We start from the raw sequence: 22,620 nt of genomic DNA, 5'->3' as shown, positions 1-22,620 counted from the left end.
CTACTAGCTAGTTTTAATTTATATTAAAATGCGTTTAAGGATAATACGAACTTGGTAAGACCATGTACGCTTTCCGTACAATTTTTTTTACTAACAATTCCAACATGGCTGCGATCAGGAGTGGGATGACTCCGGGTTGTCTAACGAGATGTTTTTTAAGACAAAGTGGAATATCAAGTGCAGGCAACCCTTCATTTACAGAGAGATGGAACCAGGTTTGACTTGTGCTCTTGAATTCGTGTGTTTGTCTGGCATCAAGCAGTAATAGCGATTCTAAACAGCACGCCAAGCGCATGCCTGTGACTTTGACAATGTCCAGCTAACGTTAGCTAGCAAGTGAATTAAAATTTGCATCAACATCTAGCTACATGCTACACACAGGAATCGGGGAATATGGTTGTTCGCATGTATGCATACAACATTGTTGATAGTTGATCGGGTTACCTGTCTACATACACAATTTGACATGTCCAGATAGTCAATTATGACATGCTAGCTAGTTAGCTGGTAGCTAAAGTTAGCTTGTTACCGGCTGGAATGGGAATGCTAACGTTAGTTTTATATGAATGATACAGCCTTGATAACACCTACCAGTGATATGTATATGACAAACACGCAATAACGTTGTGTATGAGCCTTCATCAGCCCCCAAGTCAATATATTTCTTGAGATTTGTGATATGGTGATCATTCCGTCAGACTATTGAAACAAACCACAATACAGCTCTCTTAGCTAGAAATATGTAACGTTAAGTCTATTGACTCTTGCAATTGCTGCTGCATTGTCAAAGTCAACCAATCCTGCAATAAAGCCACACAGTAAAGTGGACCACAAAGTAGCAGTGTATCTTCATCGGAAGGCTGTAACATGCAATTGTTGTTCATGTACTGTAGTTCATTGTAGGCCATTCATGTTATTGTGCCCCCCCCCTTCTAAACAGAGGTTTCTACAGAGATCCCATCTTCACACAGTAATAGAATGCAGGAGTCCTACAACTAGAGCTGTTCTCGGTCGACGTCACAATGGAAGGTTATTATTGGTCAGCGCGGTGTCCGTCAGGCACGACAGCTCACAGGTGAGTCGGTGTCAATGTACAGCACAGCGTTGGCGTTCCCGCCTGACTACATTACAGACGTTGCATTACATCAACCAATGGTTGTGTGCAACATCATCGACTGCAGTTGGGCATCATATTGCTATATCATGTGACGTGGAAAGCTGATCGTTTAAACACCTATTCAAGCATTGTGAGATCTGGCAGGCGTCTGTAATGTAGTCAGGCAGGAACAGCCAGGTAAAGTATTTTTAGAACATTACACCAGAGGATGCTCTGGTTGTTACACCTTGATAAATTGCCTGGAAAGTTGATACATTTGGTCAAAATCTAAGACACTTCCTCCGGGACAGTAGTTTGTCCTGTCCCTTTGGAGATCTTTCCATCTGGTGTGTGAAAGAGATGATCACCACCACCATATATATAAAGCTATGTTATATTTTCAGGTCCGAAGTGAAAGTATTCCTACGGCAACTCCAGCGCTGGAAGCATCCATCGCCAGCCCTGTCGTCGTTGACCCCGCCTCTATTACCACAGAGCCAATCGCCGAGCAGGTGTTAGAGGCTGCGCCAACCGCAGTGGATATTCTGCAGGGGGTGGGAGCAGAGCTGAGCCTATCAGAGCTGGGCCTGGGGAGCGCCACTCCGGTTGGCCTGGTCCAGAACCTACTGGAGTTCATGCATGTGGACATTGGGATGCCGTGGTGGGGAGCCATTGTCGTAGGTGAGGCAGCCTCATCATCAGAACTCTCACTGTGGTTTGCCTCAGCCTGTCTAGCTTATTAAAGTCACCGGACTACAGTCAGCTATTCACAGAGACATGTTTGGTCGTAAGAGGCTTTTGCTGTCTATTCTGAGTTTTCTTATGTCCACTTCTGTTTCCCTCCTATAAATCCACTAAAACACACACACACACCCCAGGCACAGTGCTGGCTCGCATCATGGTGTTCCCGGTCATCGTGAAGGGCCAGAGGGAGGCGGCCAAGCTGAACAACGTCATGCCAGAGATGACTAAACTCACCAACAAGATGAACGAGGCCAAACAGAGCGGAAACAAGTTCGACTGTTAGTATTCTCTCTCTTTCTTTCTTTACTGCTCAACTCATTTCCATTTCATGACTCATCTGGATCACCCCTCTGCATTTATCCACTATGTAACTCCTCGTTCATGTCGCGTTGCAACTCGGTCTCAGTTTTAGTGGGTGACGTCTCCCTCAGTTTCAAGGTAATATGTCTGTGTGTCTCCTAGTTGCTAAGGCGTACTCTGACCTGACCATGTTCCAGAAGAAACATGACGTCAACCCTCTCCGTGGCTTCCTTGTCCCTTTGGTGCAGGTAAATTACAGCGCTCTGTCTCTCTCTCTCACTCTCTCTCTGTCTCTCACCGTCTCTCGCTCTCTCTCTCCGTCTCTCTCTCCCTCTCTCTGTCTCTCTCTCTCTCTCTCTCTGTCTCTCTCTCTCCATCTCTGTCTCTCTCTCCCTCTCTCTCTGTCTCTCTCTCTCCATCTCTGTCTCTCTCTCCCTCTCTCTCTCGCTCTCACTCTCTCTCTCTGTATCTCTCTCTCCATCTCTCGCTCTCTCTCGCTGTCTCTCTCTCTCCGTCTCTCGCTCTCTCTGGTATCTATAGTATCTCCTCCTCAATGTTTTATGCTTTGTCAATGTTTTTACACCTCTCTGTCACTACCCCCCCCCCCCCCCCCCCTCTATCTCCCTCTCCTCCTTTCCAGACTCCAGTCTTCATCTCCTTCTTCATCGCTCTCAGGAAGATGTCCTACCTCCCCGTCCCCAGTATGCAGACAGGAGGTTGCTTGTGGTTCTTAGACCTCACAGCAGCAGACCCTTTCTACATCCTCCCCATTGCTGTGACCGGAACCATGTTCGCTATACTGGAGGTATGGTGATGGTGTTGCCGCGTCTACTAGGAAAGTCTTTTCTAGTAGTCAGTTGATGATTTTAGAGGCCAGCTGTATTGACCCTGAAAAATAAGCTGTCTTGATTTTAATTCATAAAATGGACAATCAAATTGACCTTTTTTTTAAAATAATGTTTTATTGAATCATGCAAGAATATGAATAATATTGTCACTGATTACATTGTATTTACATTGGAATAACAGTATTAAATAACTAAATAACATCTACCTGTTGTCTGTTTGCCTGTCTTCTCCTCAGCTGGGGGCCGAGTCTGGTGTGGACAACCCTAACCTGAAAGCCATGAAGACAGTGTTCAGAATCATGCCCTTCGTCATCCTCCCTCTCACCATTAACTTCCCCACGGTCAGTCTCTCTCTTTCTCTCTCTCTCTCTCTCTCTCTCTCTCTCTCTCTCTCTCTCTCTCTCTCAGTAGCCTACACACACAGCACGGTCCCTGCTAGAGCGGCACCTCTCTCTACCTCCTCTCCCTCGCACTTTATCTGCTCCAGTTAATAAAGTAGCTTAAAAATAGCCTTTTCTGCTGCTTCCCTCACTTGGACCGGGCCTGGATCTGACCAGGTCTTTACAGAACGGGTGTAGTTGTCCTTTGGACCGTTCGGGAACGGGTCTCTATATTAATTATTTATATATATATTTTTTTTTTAGATATACTGGGTTCGGGTGGAATAGTCCCAGGTCTATTTCGGGAACAGGTTCAACATTTTGGACCCGTGAAGGCCTGTACGCTCTCGCTCCCCCTCGCTCCCCCCTGTGGCAATATCATAATATTACATCACATCCTCTACAAACAATAACATGTATTTAGTAGCCCTGGATACGTTTGTTCATTTAATTGTTATTCAACCTTTATTTGTCCAGGTTAGTCTCATTGAGGTAAAAAAGCAGTAGGGTCACTGTGTCTGTCTGACTGAGCATCATAGAACCAGTCTTCTAATCTCACATATGCCTTCCTCTCCCCACCCCCCCTCCAGGCTCTCTTTCACGTGTGCGCTTTCATCTCAATATCATCACAGGTTTTCAAAAACACTGGCCTACTTTTGTTCATGTCATTGTTGTTCAACCTTTATTTATCCATGTTAGTCTCATTGAGGTAAAACCCCAGCAGGTTCGCTGTGTTACAGGTGTCTCTCTGTTTGACTGAGCATCATAGCTCGTCGGGTGACCTCACAAACGTGCCTCTGCTTCCACCTCTGCTTGCTTTTTGTGGTCTAGGCCGGGGGATTACTATAAAAGCGCTTTGTGACAACTGCAGATGTAAAAAGGGCTTTATAAATACATTTCATTGATTTGATTGGTTGATTGACATGTATGTCGTCCCCGTCCCCCCAGGCGGTGTTTACGTACTGGATGACGTCCAACTGCTTCTCCCTGGCCCAGGTGGGCCTGCTCAAACACCCTCTGGTCAGACAGAAGCTGAGGATCCCAGAGAGGATCGAACACCCTACCTCCGCCCTGCCCCAGAACGACGGCTTCATCGAGACCATCAGGAAGGGTGGGTGTGGTGGGACCGATGGGGATGTGTCATGGAGTCACCTGTCAAAATACGATTCTCTTTCGGGGTTGGATTTTCTTTTTTCCTCTTTCTCTGCCTCCATTTTCCGCTCTCTCTTTCTCCCCCTTCATTTCTTTTCACTCTCACTCAGACACACATTCTCCTCTTTCCCCACTTTTTTAAAACATGGTTATCCGTCCCTCCTATAGGCTGGAAGAATGCTCAGCTTGCCCAGCAGTTGGAGGAGAGGGAGAGAAGGATCAAGAACCACCTGGATATCGCATCAAAAGGTTAGACACCGGTGACTTTTTACCCCACCACAACCCCTTTCTTAGGATCAACAATTTTTACCTTTACTGCATTTTACTTTACTCCTAAATGGAACGTTTTCACATCCTCTTTGATACATTTAGAAATATGCTTTTGTTCCTCTGTGAATACTATATTGGATTTTTTATTTTGCCTAATATTTTTCCTCTTCAACCAGGTCCATTGAGACAGACCTTCACTCACAACCCTCTACAGCAGTCGACACCATCCATTGCAGCAGCAACCAAGTCAGCCAAAGCAAAACAAGCACCCCCGGCAACCGCTGCTAAGAAGAGGCCATGGGAGGAGACTATTGGTTGAAGAAGAGTGACGGACAGTTTGAAGGCCCAATGAATTATGCGTTGATATTTATTGAGAGAGAAGTGTGTGGAGGGATTGGTGGACAGGACATGGGCGCACAGGGTTTGTCATAAATGTATTCTAAATAAAGAGCAAACTTCTGTTGCCTTATAACGCCTGTGTACATTATGACAACCTGAATTCTGATTTGAAAACAGGAAATCGTATAGTTGATTATATCCATTGGAATGACTGCAATGGAATTGTTAGTCATATATATATATACACACACACAATTGACCGTTGTGCTGTTTTATTTCTGATAGTTTTCGAAACCTAAGAAGTTAAAGCGGATATCCAATTTGTTGACACCGCAACACAGTTGTCTTGGAAACACATCCTGAATGCTAATCAATAAAAATGTGTTAAATTCGCTGCCCTGTTTTGCTTGTTTACAGCGGGTCATTTCATTTGTCACATAAAAAAAAAAACATTTAGCAAATAAAGGAGCTAACATGGCAGCTGTTCTAAAAACCTGGGCGATTTCTATACGTTGCTCTGGTTACAACTTCTGTCTGTATTCTACTCATCCATGGTTGGAATTTAGAAGAAAAATGTCAGTCGTAACATTTCTATGAGTAATTTATTATAAATACAGTAAACTATTTACTATCCATCGACTCAACCAACCCCCTCCCCCCTTTGCTTCACAAAGATCTTAAAAGCTTCAGGTGGGACAGACATTTACATAGAACACAAAAGTGGCTAGAGCTACCGACATTCTACAGTTCTAGTCTTCCCTACAGGTGATGCCAAAGACGACCTTTATTGTCAGCAGTGCTGTTTCAATGATGATCTACCTACCCACATACAAATTAACCCTCGAATTAGATTTCTTTCCTACACGGCTTCAGTATCTCTTTTTTTGTTATTCAATAATGACATTTTATTAATGCCACTTCACAGGTATTAGTTGACTTATACCTCTGTGTTTACAAAGGCAGCCCCATTCTGATATTTTGGCCAATTATCGGCAAAAGAGCTGATCTGATTGGTCAAAAGACCAATTGGTGGAAACTGATCAGAATTGGGCTGCCTGTGCAGACGCAGCCTACATCGAAAGATCCTAAATATCAGTATTTGAGTAAAACATGTAAGGCATAGGAATGGTTCAGTATTGATACTTCAGGAGTGTGTGTATGTGGAACATCCTCAGAGACAGCTGGAGTGTCATTCTGGCCATAGAACAACCCCATCGTCCAATGAACATGAACATATCATGGCGATGATTGGTTGGCCAGAGATTTGGTCCAATGAATGGCTGCCGTTTGAATCAGCCATCTGATCGGCAGCCTGTGGCTGAGGGAAATACTGGCCAGGAGGTGTTTTGTGCGTCTTCAGTGTGTTGGTTCTTATCTCTTCACTCCAACTTTTCTATGACATCCAACTCAGTCACAACAGAATAGCACACCTTCTGAATCAACAGACCAAACTTGGCTAGAGGGAGAGAGAGAGCGAGAGAGAGGATGAGAGACCTACCCATCAAATACATCATCAATATAGTGACACTAGCAATAGCATGAGAAGTGCATTTTGGTTGAAGAATGTAGATTAAAAAAAAATGTAGGCATACAAAATAATATACCTACATAACTCATGTCATAGCAAACTAGGGTTGTAATTTCCCCAAAGTTCCCAGGTTTTCCAGAAACCCTGGGAATTTGGGTAAAGTCACCAGATTTCTGCAACCCTATACTAAACTCAAACATTCATCTGATTCTTACCAAAGAACAAGCGGAGCCACATGGGCCTTTTGGTGGCGGGAGTGTAGATACACAGGAAGTAAACGGGGACTCCTGATAGGGCGATGCCGATGCCAATCAGAGAGTTGATAGTGTCACTGTAGATGGGAACCACCACTAGGAACACGGTGCAGAAACAGAAGATGATCGGGAAGAACAGACTGAGCTGATAGAGGGAAAGAGAGAGAAGAAGAGTTATGTCACAACTATCAAACAGGGTCTGGTATTGACGTCAAACAGTGAAAGAGATTCAAAACTGTATTGTGAATTACAGTACAAACACTTCAGACGTTACAACACCAATGGAAGTTTGCATTTGAATGTGTCTATAGGCCACAGTGTTTTGTGTTGAGCCTATTGGTGTTAAAGGTGAATGTGGGGACGATTGTGTTACCTTGAGGGGTCGGACTCTGTCTGGCTGTTTCCAGCGCAGGTACAGCTGTCCCAGGATAGACAGGCCCACAAAGAACCAGTAGCTGAAGCTGTAGTAGTTGATCAGTTTAAAGATGTCCTCCACACACAGATAGACCAGAGCCATGGCACCCTATAGTATAGAGCAACAGCACTGTCAATATACTGTACAAACAGACTCTATATTGAGGGAGAGCTGAACACTACAGGACAGACAGAGAAACAGTACGCTGAGAAGGCAGACAGACGCAACGCTGAGGCGGACAGAACAACGGGTTAAAATAAAGGACTGCTGAGACAGGTTGGCAGATTTCTGGGACAGACGGAACCCTGAGGCAGACAAAACAATGGGTCCGAATTTTTGGTAGACGCAGAAACAGAACGTTGACACAGAATTCGGACAAATACAAAACTGAACAATGAAAACAACTCGTAAGACAATGGAAATGTACATTTTTCAACACAGACAGCCAGACAGACGCACACACCCCCACCCACAAACACACAGAGACTGGTTTTGCGGGATGACTGACGTTGAAGAGCAGTGCGGGGATGGGAGTGTAGCGGGTGACGTGGATCATGCAGAGGTAGTCTGGGAGATGGCCCTCCCTGGAGCCCACGAAGAACAGCCTGCAGGGAACACACACACACACACACCCTGTCACACCCACCTCACTGCACCAAGTACACACACAGGGTTATCGCGTGTTGGTCAAATAAGGAGGAGAGGATCAGTGATAACAGTAACGATGATGAAGAGGAGGATGACGATGGTGTTATAATGATAGTTGAAGACGCGTATCCGTCATGTCATTCTAATTCACCTGGAGGCAGCCAGGATAGAAGCGTTGAGTCCTCCGAAGCAGGAGAGAGCCACCGCTAGAGGGATGGTCCAGTTCATCACTCCAAACACCTGGTCTGCAAACGTCTGGGGGAATAAAAACAGATCTTATATTAGACCAATTCAAAAACACTTACAGTACATCCTATGACGAAGTCATTTAGGGCTTATTCAATGGGATGATACTGCAGATAGAATTGTATACATCTGACATACTGTATAGAACAGACTTTATGCTGCGCCATGTATAGGGAATCCTATTTCGATCAGAAGTGAACTTACCACAGCCACAGCGTCACTGTCCAGGATGGCGGGAATGGGCAGCACAGTGTAGTAGGCAACATTGGTCAGGATGTAGATCACCGTGACGATGGGCATGGAGATGGCGATGGCCAGGGGCAGGTTCCTGTAGATCACACAAACAAAACACCAGGGGGAGACAGAGACACTTAGATTTAGAAAACAACACAGCAAGCACGAAAACATTTAAGTGGCTCGGATACATCCAGTGTTCTCCATGAGTGAACGGGTCAAGAGTTGAGTTGGAGGAGCAGGGGGAGGAGCAGGTGGAGGAGGCGGGGTGTGCTTGTCACATAATCTGCCTGAGAACTCCTGGAAGTAGCTTGTGATCCAGTCATGTCTGTCTTGCTCCATTTCATCAGCGTTTAAGTGTGTGAATCAGAGCCAAGGGGATCAGATAAATCCTTCCCTCTGGAGGAGAAGCCCCTCGCCTTCCCCTGCATAAAACATGACTACCCATTCAGTCAGTATGTTATCCCTTTCCATACCTCCCATCCTTGCCTCATCAATCACTATTACTTGACATTCTCTACCAATCACAACCACTCCATTTATTCCTACATACTCCTACCCCTCTCCTTATTACACTTGCATCCTCTCAAGTCTTCCCTTCATTCTACACCTATGCCCTCTCATCATTTTACTCAGTGGTGTAAAGTACTTAAGTAAAAATACTTAGAAGTACTACTTAAAGTCTTTTTGGGGGTTGATCTGCACTTTACTATACATATTTTATGACAACTTTTACTTCACTACATTCCTAAAGAAAATAATGTACTTTTTACTCCATACATTTTCCCTGACGGCCAAAAGTATTAAATCAAATCAAACTTGATTTGTCACATGCGCCGATTTGTCACATGCGCCATCTACAAGTGTAGACCTTACCGTGAAATGCTTACTTACAAGCCCTTAACCAACAGTGCAGTTCAAGAAGAGTTAAGAAAATATTTACCAAATAAACTAAAGTAAAAAAATTATAAAAAGTAACACAACAATAACGAGGCAATATACAGGGGGTAATTTTAAGGGCTTTCCTCTGACACCAACTATTATATAAGTACTGGATTGCATGAAGCTTGGCCCAAGTGATGCACTGGGCCATACGCACTACCCTCTGTAGTGCCTTACGGTCAGATGCCGAGCAGTTGCCATACAGGCAGTGATGCAACCGGTCAGGATGCTCTCGATGGTGCAGCTGTAGAACTTTTTGAGGATCTGGGGACCCATGCCAAATCTTTTCTGTCTCCTGTGGGGGAAAAGGTGTTGTCGTGCTCTCTTCACGACTGTCTTGGTGTGTTTGGACCATGATAGATCGTTGATGATGTGGACACCAAGGAACTTGAAAACTCTCGACCCGCTCCACTACAGCCCCGTTGATATTAATGGGGGCCCGTTCGGCCCGCCTTTTCCTGTAGTCCACGATTAGCTCCTTTGTCTTGCTCACATTGAGGGAGAGGTTGTTGTCCTGGCACCACACTGCCAGTTCTCTGACCTCCTCCCTATAGGCTGTCTCATTGTTGTGGGTGATCAGGCCTACCACTTTTGTGTCATCAGCAAACTTAATGGTGTTGTTGTCGTGTTTGGCCACGTAGTCGTGGGTGAACAGGGAGTACAGTAGAGGACTAAGTACATACCCCTGAGGGGCCCCAGTGTTGAGGATCAGCGTGGCAGATGTGTTGCCTACCCTTACCACCTGGGGGCAGCCTGTCAGGAAGTCCAGGATCCAGTTGCAGAGGGAGGTGTTTAGTTCCAGGGTCCTTAGCTTAGTGATTCGCTTCGTGGGCACTATGGTGTTGAATGCTGAGCTGTAGTCAATGAACAGCATTCCCACATAGGTGTTCCTTTTGTCCAGGTGGGAAAGGGCAGTGTGGAGTGCGATTGAGATTGCGTCATCTGTGGATCTGTTGGGGCGGTATGCGAATTGGAGTGGGTCTAGGGTATCCAGGAGGATGTTGTTGATGCCTTTCAAAGCACAACATGGCTACCGACATGAGTGCTACGGGGCGGTAATCATTTAGGCAGGTTACCGTCGCTTCCTTGGGCACAGGGACTATGGTGGGCTGCTTGAAACATGTAGGTATTACAGACTCAGTCAGGGAGAGGTTGAAAATGTCAGTGAAGACACTTGCCAGTTGGTCCATGCATGCTTTGAGTACACGTCCTGGTAATCCATCTGGCCCTGTGGCATTGTGAATGTTGACCTGTTTAAAGGTCTTGCTCACAACGGCTACCGAAAGCGTTATCACACAGTCATCCAAAACAGCTGGTGCTCTCGTGCATGCTTCAGTGTTGCTTGCTTCGAAGCGAGCATAAAAAGGCATTTAGCTCGTCTGGTAGGCTCACTGTGCAGCTCGCGTCTGGGTTTCCCTGTGTAGTTCATAATAGTTTTCAAGCCCTGCCACCTCCGATGAGCGTCAGAGCAGGTGTAGTAGTTACATTTTCAATGCTAAGCAGGTCAGGAAAATGGTCCAATTCACGCACTTATCAAGAGTACATCCCTGGTCATCCCTACTGCCTCTGATCTTTGTAAATTATGTCTGCGTGCTGTAGTGTGCCCCTGGCTACCCATACATTAAAATAACAAGGAATTTGTGCCTTCTGGTTTGCTTAATATAAGCAATTTGAAATTATTTTTGATACTTAAGTATATTTTTGCAATAACATTTACTTTGATACTTAAGTATATTTAAAACCAAATACTTTTAGACTTTTACTCAAGTAGTATTTTACTGGGTGACTTTCACTTGAGTCATTTTCTATTAAGGTATCTTTAGTCAGTTGTCTACTTTTTCCACCACTGCCTTAACTCCTTCCATATCTCTAAGCCTCCATTCATTATACTTTCATTGCTACCCATCCTCTACTCCTTCACTACTCCTCATTCCTTACAGAGGGTTAACCCTTTGCCCACTTGTACCTTTATCCCGCCCTCCCTCTCTCCCCCCCTAACCTCTCTGGGTTTTTGATCTCCTCAGTGACGAAGTTCAGTGTGTCCCATCCGGAGTAAGAAAACAGAGCAGAGTAAAGGGCCAGAGCTATGTTTCCTGGATCTGTCGACGAGCCCTCAAACATGCCCTCAAAGTTCTGTGTCTGACCTGAGGAACACACACACACACACACACACACACACACACACACACACACACACACGATCCTGCATTATAACACGTACATAAATACATACATTCACTGGTGCAAATGAATGCATGTCAATATAAGATATAAATATGTAAGGTATGTCAAATAAATGTATGTGAAGGAACATGTCCGAGTGTTCACAGTGTGCATATCTGCGTCTGTGAATGTACCGTATAGTGGATGGATGGGTGAATATTTGTACGATATTAGTTATTTGTATTGAGTGCGAGACATCCTGGCATCGGTACCTTGGCTTATCTTGAACAGGCCGGTGATGATGACAGCGATGAGGGCGATGACCTTAGCATAGGTGAAGAAGTCCTGGACACGCGTCCCCCACTTCACATAGGCACAGTTCACAAAGGTCAGCAAACCTGTGGGGGAAACACAGACATTAAGATCTACATGTTACTGCAGAGTGAGAAAAAGAGAGACAGAGCGCACGCACGCACGCACGCACGCACACACACAGCATTGTGGGGCTGAGCTGCATGGGTCTGAGGTGCCTACTATAGAAACACCATTATACCTCAGTGTAGGCTTATCTATCTACATAACGGGGTCCCTGAGAGTCAGAATTCCTTGTGGATGAGCAAGTCTGGACTCTGACTAGCCACTAGGCTGACATGTATGTGTGTGCGTGTTCTAGTTTTAGAGTCTGTGTAGCTTGAGGAAATGAGGCTGCTGACTGCAGCAGTCCAGCCAGTTGATTTCCACAGAAGGAAAGAGCAGAGAGCAGACAGATAAAGTGCACTCCTTGAAATTATTTAAAGACCTCAACAAAACATTAGTCAAAGTACTAACATACTGACTGACTGTCTAGCTTCCTGGCTGACTGACTGACAAATACACACTGACTGCCTGACTGGCTAGCTACTGACAAATACACACTGACTGACTGCCTGACTGGCTAGCTAGCTAACTGACAAATACACACTGACTGCCTGACTGGCTAGCTAACTGACAAATACACACTGACTGCCTGACTGACTAGCTAACTGAGAAATACACACTGACTGCCTGACTGGCTAGCTAACTGACAAATACACACCGACTGCCTGACTGACTAGCTAACTGACAAATACGCACTGACTGCCTGACTGACTAGCTAGCACTGACAAATACACACTGACTGCCTGACTGGCTAGCTAACTGACAAATACACACTGACTGCCTGACTGCGCTAGCTAACTGACAAATACACACTGACTGCCTGACTGCTGCTAGCTAACTGACAAATACACACTGACTGCCTGACTGACTAGCTAACTGACAAATGCAGACTGGCTGCCTGACTGTCCAATCGACTTACTGACAGATACAGACAGTTCCTAACTGTGTCCTTGTAGTACACTGCTCCCCCAGTTTTAAGAAAACATGTTTTCCAGTTAACCGTATCTCTCGCTCTCTCTCTCCCTCTCTGTACTTATCAGTGTTTGTTCCTTCAAGTTCATAGAGTTACATGGAGATAGATTCATAAGATGGTCCACTCTGAATCACTACTGTCCTCACTTTCACTGAGATTGAATACGTATTCAATGTATCCCTCCTTTCAAAATGGTGACATCCCAAACGTCACCCTATTCCCTATGTAGTACACTACTTTTGACCAGTGCCGTTTTAGACACACCCGATATATCTCACACACTACATCATGTTTAGTGAGCCTTTAAAAATACTCAAAATGCTCCTCAGCAATATATTCATGCAAAGCAGCCATAATGTCATGTACCATACAGTGTTTGCCTAAATGATTAACACTCAAGTTCATATCTAAACTCAGCAAAAAAAGAAGCGTCCTCTCACTTCCAACTGCCTTTATTTTCAGCAAACTTAACATGTTAATATTTGTATGAACATAAGATTCAACAAATGAGACAAACTTAACAAGTTCCACAGACATGTGACTAACAGAAATTGAATAATGTGTCCCTGAACAAAGGGGGGTCAAAATAACAGTCAGTATCTGGTGTGGCCACCAGCTGCATTAAGTACTGCAGTGCATCTCCTCATCATGGACTGCACCAGATTTGCCAGTTCTTGCTGTGAGATGTTACCCCACTCTTCCACCAAGGCACCTGCAAGTTCCCGGACATTTCTGGGGGGAATGGCCCTAGCCCCTCACCCTCCGATCCAACAGGTCCCAGACGTGCTCAATGGGTTTTGAGATCCAGGCTCTTCGCTGGCCATGGCAGAACCCTGACATTCCTGTCTTGCAGGAAATCACGCACAGAACGAGCAGTGTGGCTGGTGGCATTGTCATGCTGGAGGGTCATGTCAGGATTAGCCTGCAGGAAGGGTACCACATGAGGGAGGAGGATGTCTTCCCTGTAACGCAGTGTTGAAATTGCCTGCAATGACAACAAGCTCAGTCCGATGATGCTGTGACACACCACCCCAGACCATGACGGACCCTCCACCTCCAAATCGTCCCGCTCCAGAGTACAGGCCTCGGTGTAACGCTCATTCCTTCGACAATGAACGCGAATCCAACCATCACCCTTGGTGAGACAAAACCGCGACTCGTCAGTGAAGAGCACTTTTTGCCAGTCCTGTCTGGTCCAGCGACAGTGGGTTTGTGCCCATAGGCGATGTTGTTGCCGGTGATGTCTGGTGAGGACCTGCCTTACGACGGGCCTACAAGCCCTCGGCCCAGCCTCTCTCAGCCTATTGCGGACAGTCTGAGCCCTGATGGAGGGATTGTGCGTTCCTGGTGTAACTCGGGCAGTTGTTGTTGCTATCCTGTACCTGTCCCGCAGGTGTGATGTTCGGATGTACCGATCCTGTGCAGGTGTTGTTACACGTGGTCTGCCACTGCAAGGAGGTGCATGTTCATTCATTGTTTATGGTTCATTGAACAAGCATGGGAAACAGTGTTTAAACCCTTTAAAATGAAGATCTGTTAAGTTATTTTGATTTTTACTAATTATCTTTGAAAGAGAGGGTCCTGAAAAAGGAGGTTCATAATATATCGCCCTGCGGTTTTCCTAGTGTTGTTACGTTGTCAGTGCCCTAATTGTAACCATAAATATACGCATACAGGCCAATGTACATCATTGACCATAACACCATCTCCCCTTCCTCCCCCATAACCACTGGGGAACCATTGTATGCATCTTTTGATTTACACAACATGCAAAATATTTTTTATTGTGAAACAACCAACAAATAAGACAAAAAAAACTGAAAACTTTAGCATGCATAACTATTCACTCCCCAAAGTCAATACTTTATAGAGCAAACCTTCTGCAGCAATTACAGCTGCAAGTCTCTTGGGGTATGTCTATAAGCTTGGCACATCTACGTAGCCACTGGGATCTTTGCCCATTCCTCAAGGCAAAACTGCTCCAGCTCCTTCAATTTGGATGGGTTTTGATGGTGTACAGCAATCTTTAAGTCATACCACAGATTCTCAATTGGATTGAGGTCATGGCTTTGACTAGGTCATTTCAAGACATTGAAATGTTTCCCCTTAAACCACTCGAGTGTTGCTTTAGCAGTATGCTTAGGGTCATTGTCCTGCTGGAAGGTGAACCTCCGTCCCAGTCTCAAATCTCTGTAAGACTGAAACAGGTTTCCCTCAAGAATTTCCCCGTATTTAGCGCCATCCATCATTCCTTCAATTCTGACCAGTTTCCCAGTCCCTGCCGATGAAAAACATCCCCACAGCATGATGCTGCCACCACCATGCTTCACTGTGGGGATGGTGTTCTCAGGGTGATGAGAGGTGTTTGGTTTGCGCCAGACATAGCGGTTTCCTTGATGGCCAAAAAGCTCTGACCAGAGTACCTTCTTCCATATGTTTGGGAAGTCTCCCACATGCCTTTTGGCGAACACCAAACGTGTTCGCATATTTTTTTCTTTAAGCAATGGCTTTTTTCTGGCCACTCTTCTGTAAAGCCCAGCTCTGTGGAGTGTATGGCTTAAAGTGGTCCTATGGACAGATACTCCGATCTCTGCTGTTGAGCTTTGCAGCTCCTTCAGGGTTATCTTTGGTTTCTTTTTTGCTTCTCTGATTAATACCCTCCTTGCCTGGTCTGTGAGTTTTGGTGGGCAGCCCTCTCTTGGCAGGTTTGTTGTGGTGCCATATTCTTTCCATTTTTTATTAATGGATTTAATGGTGCTCCCTGGGATGTTCAAAGTTTCTGATATTTTTTTTTATTACCCAACCCTGATCTGTTCTCCACAACTGTCTCTGACCTGTTTGGAGAGCTCCTTGGTCTTCATAGTGCCGCTTGCTTGGTGGTGTCCCTTGCTTAGTGGAGTTGCAGACTCTGGGGCCTTTCAGAACAGGTGTTTTTTACTGAGATCATGTGACAGATCATGTGACACTTAAATAAAGTCCACCTGTGTGCAATCTAACTAATTATGTGACTTCCGAAGGTAATTGGTTGCACCAGATCTTATTTAGGGGCTTCATAGCAAAGAGGGTGAATACATATGCACACACCACTTTTCAGTTATAAATATTTTTTAAACAAGGAATTCTTTTCATTTCACCAATTTGAACTATTTTGTGTATGTCCATTACATGAAATCCAAATAAAAATACATTTAAAATACAGGTTGCAATGCAACAAAATAGGTAGAATAGTTTTGCAAGGCACTGTATATACAAAAGTATGTAGAAACCCCTTCAAATTAGTGGATTTGGCTATTTCAGCAACACCTGTTGCTGACAGGTGTATAAAATCGAGCACACAGATATGCAATCTCAATAGACAAACATCGGCAGTAGAATGGCCTTACTGAAGAGCTCAGTGACTTTCAACGTGGCACCGTCATAGGATGCCACCTTTCCAACAAGTCACCTTCGGCAAATTTCTGCTCTGCTAGTGCTGCCGCATGCAACTGTAAGTGCTGTTATTGGGAAGCGAAGTGGTAGGCCACAGATGTTCACAGAACGGGACAGCCGAGTGCTGAAGCGCGTAGCCCGTAAAAATCGTCTGTCCTCGGTTGCAACACTCACTACCGAGTTCCAAACTGCCTCTGGAAGCAACATCAGCACAATAAATGTTCGTAGGGAGCTTCATGAAATGGGTTTCCATGGCCGAGCAGCCTAAGCCTAAGATCACCATGCGCAATGCTAAGAGTTGGCTGGAGTGGTGTAAAGCTTGCTGCCATTGGACTCTGGAGCAGTGGAAACGCGTTCTCTGGAATGACGAATCACGTTTTATTATGTGGCAGTCCGATGGACGAATCTGGATTTGGCGGATGACAGGAGAACGCTACCTGCCCCAATGCATAGTGCCAACTGTAAAGTTTGGTGGAGGAGGAATAATGGTCTGGGGCTGTTTTTCATGGTTCGGGCTAGGCCCCTTAGTTCCAGTGAAGGGAAATCTTAATGGTACAGCAGACAATGACATTGTAGACAATTCTGTGCTTCCAACTTTGTGGCAACAGTTTGGGGAAGGACCTTTCCTGTTTCATCATAATGCCCCCATGCACAAAGAGAGTTCCATACAGAAATGGTTTGTCGAGATCGGTGCGGAAGAACTTGACTGGCCTGCACAGAGCCCTATTATGCAGACTGCGAGCCAGGACTAACAACATCAGTGCCCGACCTCATTAATGCTCTTGTGGCTGAATGGAAGCAGGTCCCTGCAGCGATTTTCCAACATCAAGTGGACAGCCTTCCCTTAAGAGTGGAGGCTGTTATAGCAGCAAAGGGGGGGACCAACTCCATGTTAATGTCCATGATTTTGGAATGAGATGTTTGACAAGCAGGTGTCCACATGTTGGTCATGTAGTGTGTTTCAGTCTTCTGTGATGTATATAAAGTGTAATATTGGGACGCAAACTCTATATCTGACATGGTACTGGTGTCTTCTTTCTTTAAACCCATAACCATGTACGTGAGGTGTATACTTTGTTTCAAAGTAGATTTGTTTAAGACTACCAAGAAACACTGTATGTGACCCTGATTTAGCCCACTGCAGTAAAAGGTTAAACATAACATATCACACCACCCAGACCGCTCCAGACAGAGACAGTGAGTGATCTGGACTAACAGATGACTGACAGAGCGTAGCTGGCCACACAGATGTCCAAGGCGTGGTTGTATTGACAGTGAAAGGCTAGAAGGGTGGGAGGGTGTAGATCAGGTTGGTCCTGTTGGATAGTCTAGATCTGGACCAGACGTGAGGGGAGATCAAAGACTGTGTCAAAATAGGGGGAAGATTGACGTCTGCCATGGTTCGCGCAGTCCTGTGGTGTACGGAGTACTTCCAACCACTGATACAGGATCAGGTATTTTTCAATCAGGCTGATGGTTACGGTTGGGGTTGACAGTAGGGTAATCTGATCCTAGATCTGTGGTAATAGCTCATTTCTACCTGGGGGTGTTTCTGGTCTTTTCATTGGCTGTTGAAGTCCCCTAACGCCTGTAACCACTGATACAGGATCAGGTATTTTCCCATCCACTTGATGGATAAGGTAAGGATGGGGTGCAGAGAAATCTGATCCTAGAACAGCGGTTATGGTTCATTTCTTTGCCATGCTTCAAGACTGGTGTCAGAGTCTTGAAGTAGAAAGGACTTTTACCTTTTTAACTAGCAGCTATCAGCACATTCACAGTCCTCAAAGCATTGTTTATCTAAGTGTGTGTGTTGTAATTAGATGATTGAGTGTTATTTATTACTTTAGTGATTTTTTGAAACTTGAAGGAGAAGGCTTATGCCTTTTAGTAAATATTGTAACAGTGTACCACCTTACCACCTAGTTGCCGTAGTAGTGGTATTCTGTATCTGTCCCAGACTTCCGTCTAGTTGACCCAGGGTTCCATCTTGTTGTTTATGTTTTGTGTGTTATTTTTAATTTAACTAGGCATGTCCGTTAAGAACAAATTCTTATTTACAATGACAGCCAACCCTAGCCAAGCCCTAACCCGGACGACGTTGGGCCAATTGTGCGCAGCCCGATGGGACTCCCAATCCCGGCCGGTTGTGATACAGCCTGGAATCGAACCAGGGTCTGTAGTGACACCGCTAGCACTGAGATGCAGTGCGTTAGACCGCTGCGCCACTCGGGAGCCCCTATCAATCTGTTCCAGTAGTCTGTCTTATACGTAACCTACTAATGTCTGTCAAACTCACAAGAATAATATGACTGTGAGTGGTTGTGCTGAGGTCCAGTTTTCTACTAATCAACTAGAACAATATCCATGTCTCAACACTCCCTCCACCTCCGCTCTCTACATATTACCGTACTAATCTCTATTCGTCCTTGTTTCCCTTGGTTTATAAATTATCAATTTACAGTACACTATTGTCATGAGTCACGGGCTATGCTTGCAGTTTTATCTGGTCAGGTCATGTGATAAGACAAGTCACACAGACATTTTAAAATAGTTGAGTCTTTTAGAGAGGAAGCACGTGTTGTAGTCTGTTGTCTCTGTCCTCCCCTCGCTGTTCCCCTTTCAACCTCTCTAGTGTTCCCTTCGGTTGCTGAGGTGCTGACGTGGGTATGCCGTCATTTACTTTCTGTTCCCCTTTTCCACAAAGAGAGGCGCATAAACCCATATATCCACGTTTAGCACAAACGAGACTGTGAACACACACACAGTCAGTATGCAAAGTCCTTGCCCATACTATGGTTGGGGCCCCGAGTTTTTCTTGATAAGTTCCAGTGATTAGGAAAAACCCAGGGCCCAAGCTATAGTAGAGACAGTGGAACAGTACTGCACCAACACACCAACAAGAACCCCCCATACACAATGACTATAACATACTCACATATACAGGCCGCTGCCAGCATGCGGTTAGCCAGATAGGGGGCTATGCAGGTAGGGAAGACGGGCTGCACCATGTAGTTAGAGAAGGTGATGGCTATAACCGCCTGGCTGGTGGGCTCTATGATCAACAGGGAAGTCCACAGCCTGATGAAGGCCAGGAACCCTCCGAAGGCCTCCAGGATGTAAGCATAACTGGCCCCTGACTTGGTGATGGTGGTCCCCAGCTCGGCATAACACAAGGCCCCGAACACAGAGAAGATACCGCCGATGGTCCACACTACCAACGACAGCCCATAGGAGGCGCTGTAGATTAAGACGCCTTTAGGCGAGACGAAGATGCCCGAGCCGATCATATTGCCCACGATGAGACACACGCCGTTCAGGAGAGAGATCTCCTTCTTCAGCTTCATGGAATCGTTGTCGCCCCCCGAGTCGCCCGACTTGAGCGAGGGCGACCTGCCGTTGGTGGCGTGTGCTTGCGTGGGGGCGGGGCTGTAGGACGCCATTGTGGTGGAGTGGAGGTTGGAGATGGGATGTGGGGAAGTGAGCAACAGTGATTGGACCAGGTGGCTGTCAATCAGTCAATTGGTGGAGAGGATTGGTTATAAGAGCTTAGGTAAAGTTGTTTCCCAGCTATGAGGGTCCCTCTGACATCTGTGGAAAAAAAGAGACATACAAGAGAGTGTTTGGGTGTTGCCGTGGAAACCAAGCTGTCATCAAATGGCACCTTCAGTTCTTTTTCTTTTGAACATAAATGTTTGTTTGTATGATACCTTGGTAACTACCTGAATACAATCCACAAACACAAATGTTAAGACACACACACACACTGTTGGTTATCGGATAGGGTTTCACAGATGGCAATTTGAGAGCCATTAGGGGTTTTAGTAAATGACCTTTTAAGCTTAAGTGTATTGACAGAGTGAAAGAGAGAGGCACACAGGCCTGACAACACTATAACGTTCATTACCGGCTGTCACTGACTGCCAATGTGATATTTTTAGTCTTAACTGTAACTATTCTACAGTGACATACACACACACACCAAGCTTTGCTAGGAGTCCACAGCATGCTGAACCGAAGCGTCACGTTTTGCAAAGTTCATTACCTTCAGCAGCATGTATGGCGTTTGAATGACTAGACACATGCTGTGTTAATGCATCTTAGCGCATCAGCTGCAGTATATCACACATGCTCAGTCAGGACAGAGAGCACATGAACAAAACAAACACACACATCACACTGCTCTGTGTGAGAGAGGGGACAGGGCCGGGCAGGGGTCCTGGGCTAGCAACAGTTTTATCACATACACACACACATACTGCTCTGTGTGAGAGAGGAGACAGAGCAAGGGCCACCAGCTACTTAATGGCTATTTCTGGTACAAGATAAGTTGTTTTGGGGATCCCTGAAGGATAGGGGAGGGAGTTGATTAAAAAACATATGAATAGACCACGGAACTGTGTTGTAGTGAACAATAATGCTGATTGAACTGGATTAACAGTACTTGGCCTGTAGAGCAAGACAGGGGATGATAAAACAACACAGAATAAGACCAAAACACAATTAGGCCAGAGGCAAACCTTAACAGGAGACTGGTAGAGACAAAGAGAGCAATGAAGTAGATAGAAAAAGAACACTTACTATCAGAAGAGAAAAAAATTATTGGACAAAACAGGTGGGAGTGAATGAGTGTGAGAGAGAGAGAGAGAGAGAATCTATAGAGTCATAATCTATAGATCTGTGTGGCTCTGGAGAAAATCAATTACAATACAAAACAACAGGTCAATGATAGGCAGTCATATCATACCACAGGGACAGAGTATCGTCCTCCTGCCACAGGAAGTAAAAACAGGTCTGATCACATGAATCAATCTTACATCATAAACGCCAGGAAAAGAGAGCTCAAATGAATGCAGTAGGCTACACAGTCTGTGGTAGGGTTGAGACGGCGTGGGGGAGAAAGGGGGAGAAGGCGAAGTCGTGCAGATAGATAGACAGCCCTGGCATGTGAGTTCAGTTCAAAAGAAAGAGTGATTGCGAGGGAGGACAGTAGATAGCCTAGTCTCGGCACGTAATTACGAAGGGCAGGGCAGAAGGGCAGGAGACGTTCACAAGCAGAGGCCCTGGAAGTGAGGTGCAAGGTCCAAGCAGGCACTGATAAGTCGTCTACTCAAAGAGAGATACCACTCAAGGTTGCTGTGTCCTACCTGAAATATATGCTCTCGCTCTCTGATCTCTATTCTTCTCTCTCGCTCACTCTCTCAAAACTAGAAATAAACTATTCAGCATGACAAGCTGGCAGCAATCATTTGGCCAACTCAGAGCTTATTCATTGCAGATCTGGCAAAGCTGCAGAGTTGACACAGCACATTTTATTGATGAACATTAGCTACATAGGAATGCCATTAGAAGTTCATCTGTAATGTAATGATAGCTGCTGGAGAGAAAAAAAAAACACATGTTGAACAGATCATAAAATTACAGTCAAACTACAGTCTCTGTATTTGAAAGATACAATATAAATGTAAACCCCTGCATTGCTACTGTAGATTTGTTTGGTTTACATGCCAATTAATTCAGGGGTTTTACCTTTTCCAGGTGGCTATAGTTGAACTTGGCTTCCTTTCCTTGGGTGTCCTCTTGCTCTTCTTCTCGAAAGCCTATGTGGCAGCTTTTTATACCACGTTCATTTCATCCCTCATTGTTTTATTCACTATTGTAACAGAGTAATCAACATATCTCTGTGCGCTCTCAACTGATGCCCTTCCCTATCTGTCCTTCACGCCGCGTCCTCTGCTCTGACCTGGCTTCAGCCACCCTGCTCGCCCTCCTACCGGAGTCTGAAGGTACACAGCTGATCAGCTGACGAACTTGTTTTCTGTCACTGATGCTACCAAGGAGACGGTAAAGAAGAGGAGGGAGATGGAGGAGGGACTGAGTTTATAATGCCACTGTGTTCTGATAATGGGTTTCACTGTAAAATGAATTGTTTCCCATCAAATTGATGAATAATGCATTAACAGGCCCGATCACGTTTAATCTGGTTTAGCGGTGCGCGCTAGTAGAATTTTAGAGGGACTCTGGTTGAAGCCCAGGTTGGGGCGAGGAAAGGAACGGAAGCAATTCTGTAACACAAGTTAAAGCATACTTTCTGCTGTGGCAATTAAAGTCAACATGATCCTTTAATTCTTGTTTTAGCCTACCTGTTGATGGTGATGCTTGTTTTTGTTTTGGGCTATTATGTTAGGCAATGATGTTGATCGTCAATAATCTGGCACAGTAGGAAGCCGCGTGGGAATCAA

General features: G+C 45.2%; 2 protein-coding genes across 7 annotated transcripts; one reads left to right on the top strand and one right to left on the bottom strand.

Annotated features, from left to right (window-relative positions):
- The first annotated feature begins 84 nt into the window (after positions 1-84).
- Positions 85-5,521, top strand: oxa1l (OXA1L mitochondrial inner membrane protein). Its single transcript, XM_014207007.3, has 10 exons — positions 85-215; positions 941-1,075; positions 1,501-1,777; positions 1,975-2,118; positions 2,303-2,388; positions 2,781-2,945; positions 3,225-3,329; positions 4,317-4,479; positions 4,689-4,769; positions 4,967-5,521. Exons 1-10 carry the CDS (start codon positions 105-107, stop codon positions 5,107-5,109), a joined length of 1,410 nt encoding a protein of 469 aa, XP_014062482.1. The 5' UTR covers positions 85-104; the 3' UTR covers positions 5,110-5,521.
- LOC106608835 (Y+L amino acid transporter 2) lies at positions 5,385-22,620 on the bottom strand. Of its 6 annotated transcripts, none has more exons than XM_045721744.2 (11): positions 21,908-22,236; positions 21,526-21,755; positions 19,317-19,969; positions 11,832-11,957; positions 11,396-11,540; positions 8,425-8,548; positions 8,126-8,229; positions 7,835-7,931; positions 7,285-7,434; positions 6,873-7,056; positions 5,385-6,585 (listed from the first exon to the last, which is right to left on the bottom strand). In XM_045721744.2, exons 3-11 carry the CDS (start codon positions 19,819-19,821, stop codon positions 6,509-6,511), a joined length of 1,512 nt encoding a protein of 503 aa, XP_045577700.1. In that variant the 5' UTR covers positions 19,822-19,969; positions 21,526-21,755; positions 21,908-22,236; the 3' UTR covers positions 5,385-6,508. The 6 variants fall into 6 exon arrangements, with proteins under 6 accessions (XP_045577700.1, XP_045577701.1, XP_045577702.1 ...); XM_045721745.2 differs by having other exon boundaries at positions 21,526-21,752; XM_045721746.2 differs by having other exon boundaries at positions 21,526-21,667.

The sequence above is a fragment of the Salmo salar genome, chromosome 07, assembly GCF_965601325.2.
Source record: "Salmo salar chromosome 07, fSalSal1, whole genome shotgun sequence".
Classification (NCBI taxonomy): Eukaryota; Metazoa; Chordata; class Actinopteri; order Salmoniformes; family Salmonidae; genus Salmo; species Salmo salar.
Note: the sequence above shows the minus strand (reverse complement) of the source record. Positions and strands in the feature narration are given on the sequence as shown.

Coding starts and splice junctions, on each gene's coding strand:
- LOC106608835 (XM_014207006.3), bottom strand. CDS start 19,821: ATGGCGTCCTACAGCCCCGCCCCCACGCAAGCACACGCCACCAACGGC. Junction 8,549..11,395: donor GAGATCAAAAACCCAGAGAG/GTTAGGGGGGGA, acceptor TGTGATCTACAG/GAACCTGCCCCTGGCCATCG. Junction 8,230..8,424: donor ACAGTGACGCTGTGGCTGTG/GTAAGTTCACTT, acceptor TTATTCCCCCAG/ACGTTTGCAGACCAGGTGTT.
- oxa1l (XM_014207007.3), top strand. CDS start 105: ATGGCTGCGATCAGGAGTGGGATGACTCCGGGTTGTCTAACGAGATGT. Junction 1,778..1,974: donor GTGGGGAGCCATTGTCGTAG/GTGAGGCAGCCT, acceptor CACACACCCCAG/GCACAGTGCTGGCTCGCATC. Junction 2,389..2,780: donor TCCTTGTCCCTTTGGTGCAG/GTAAATTACAGC, acceptor CCTCCTTTCCAG/ACTCCAGTCTTCATCTCCTT.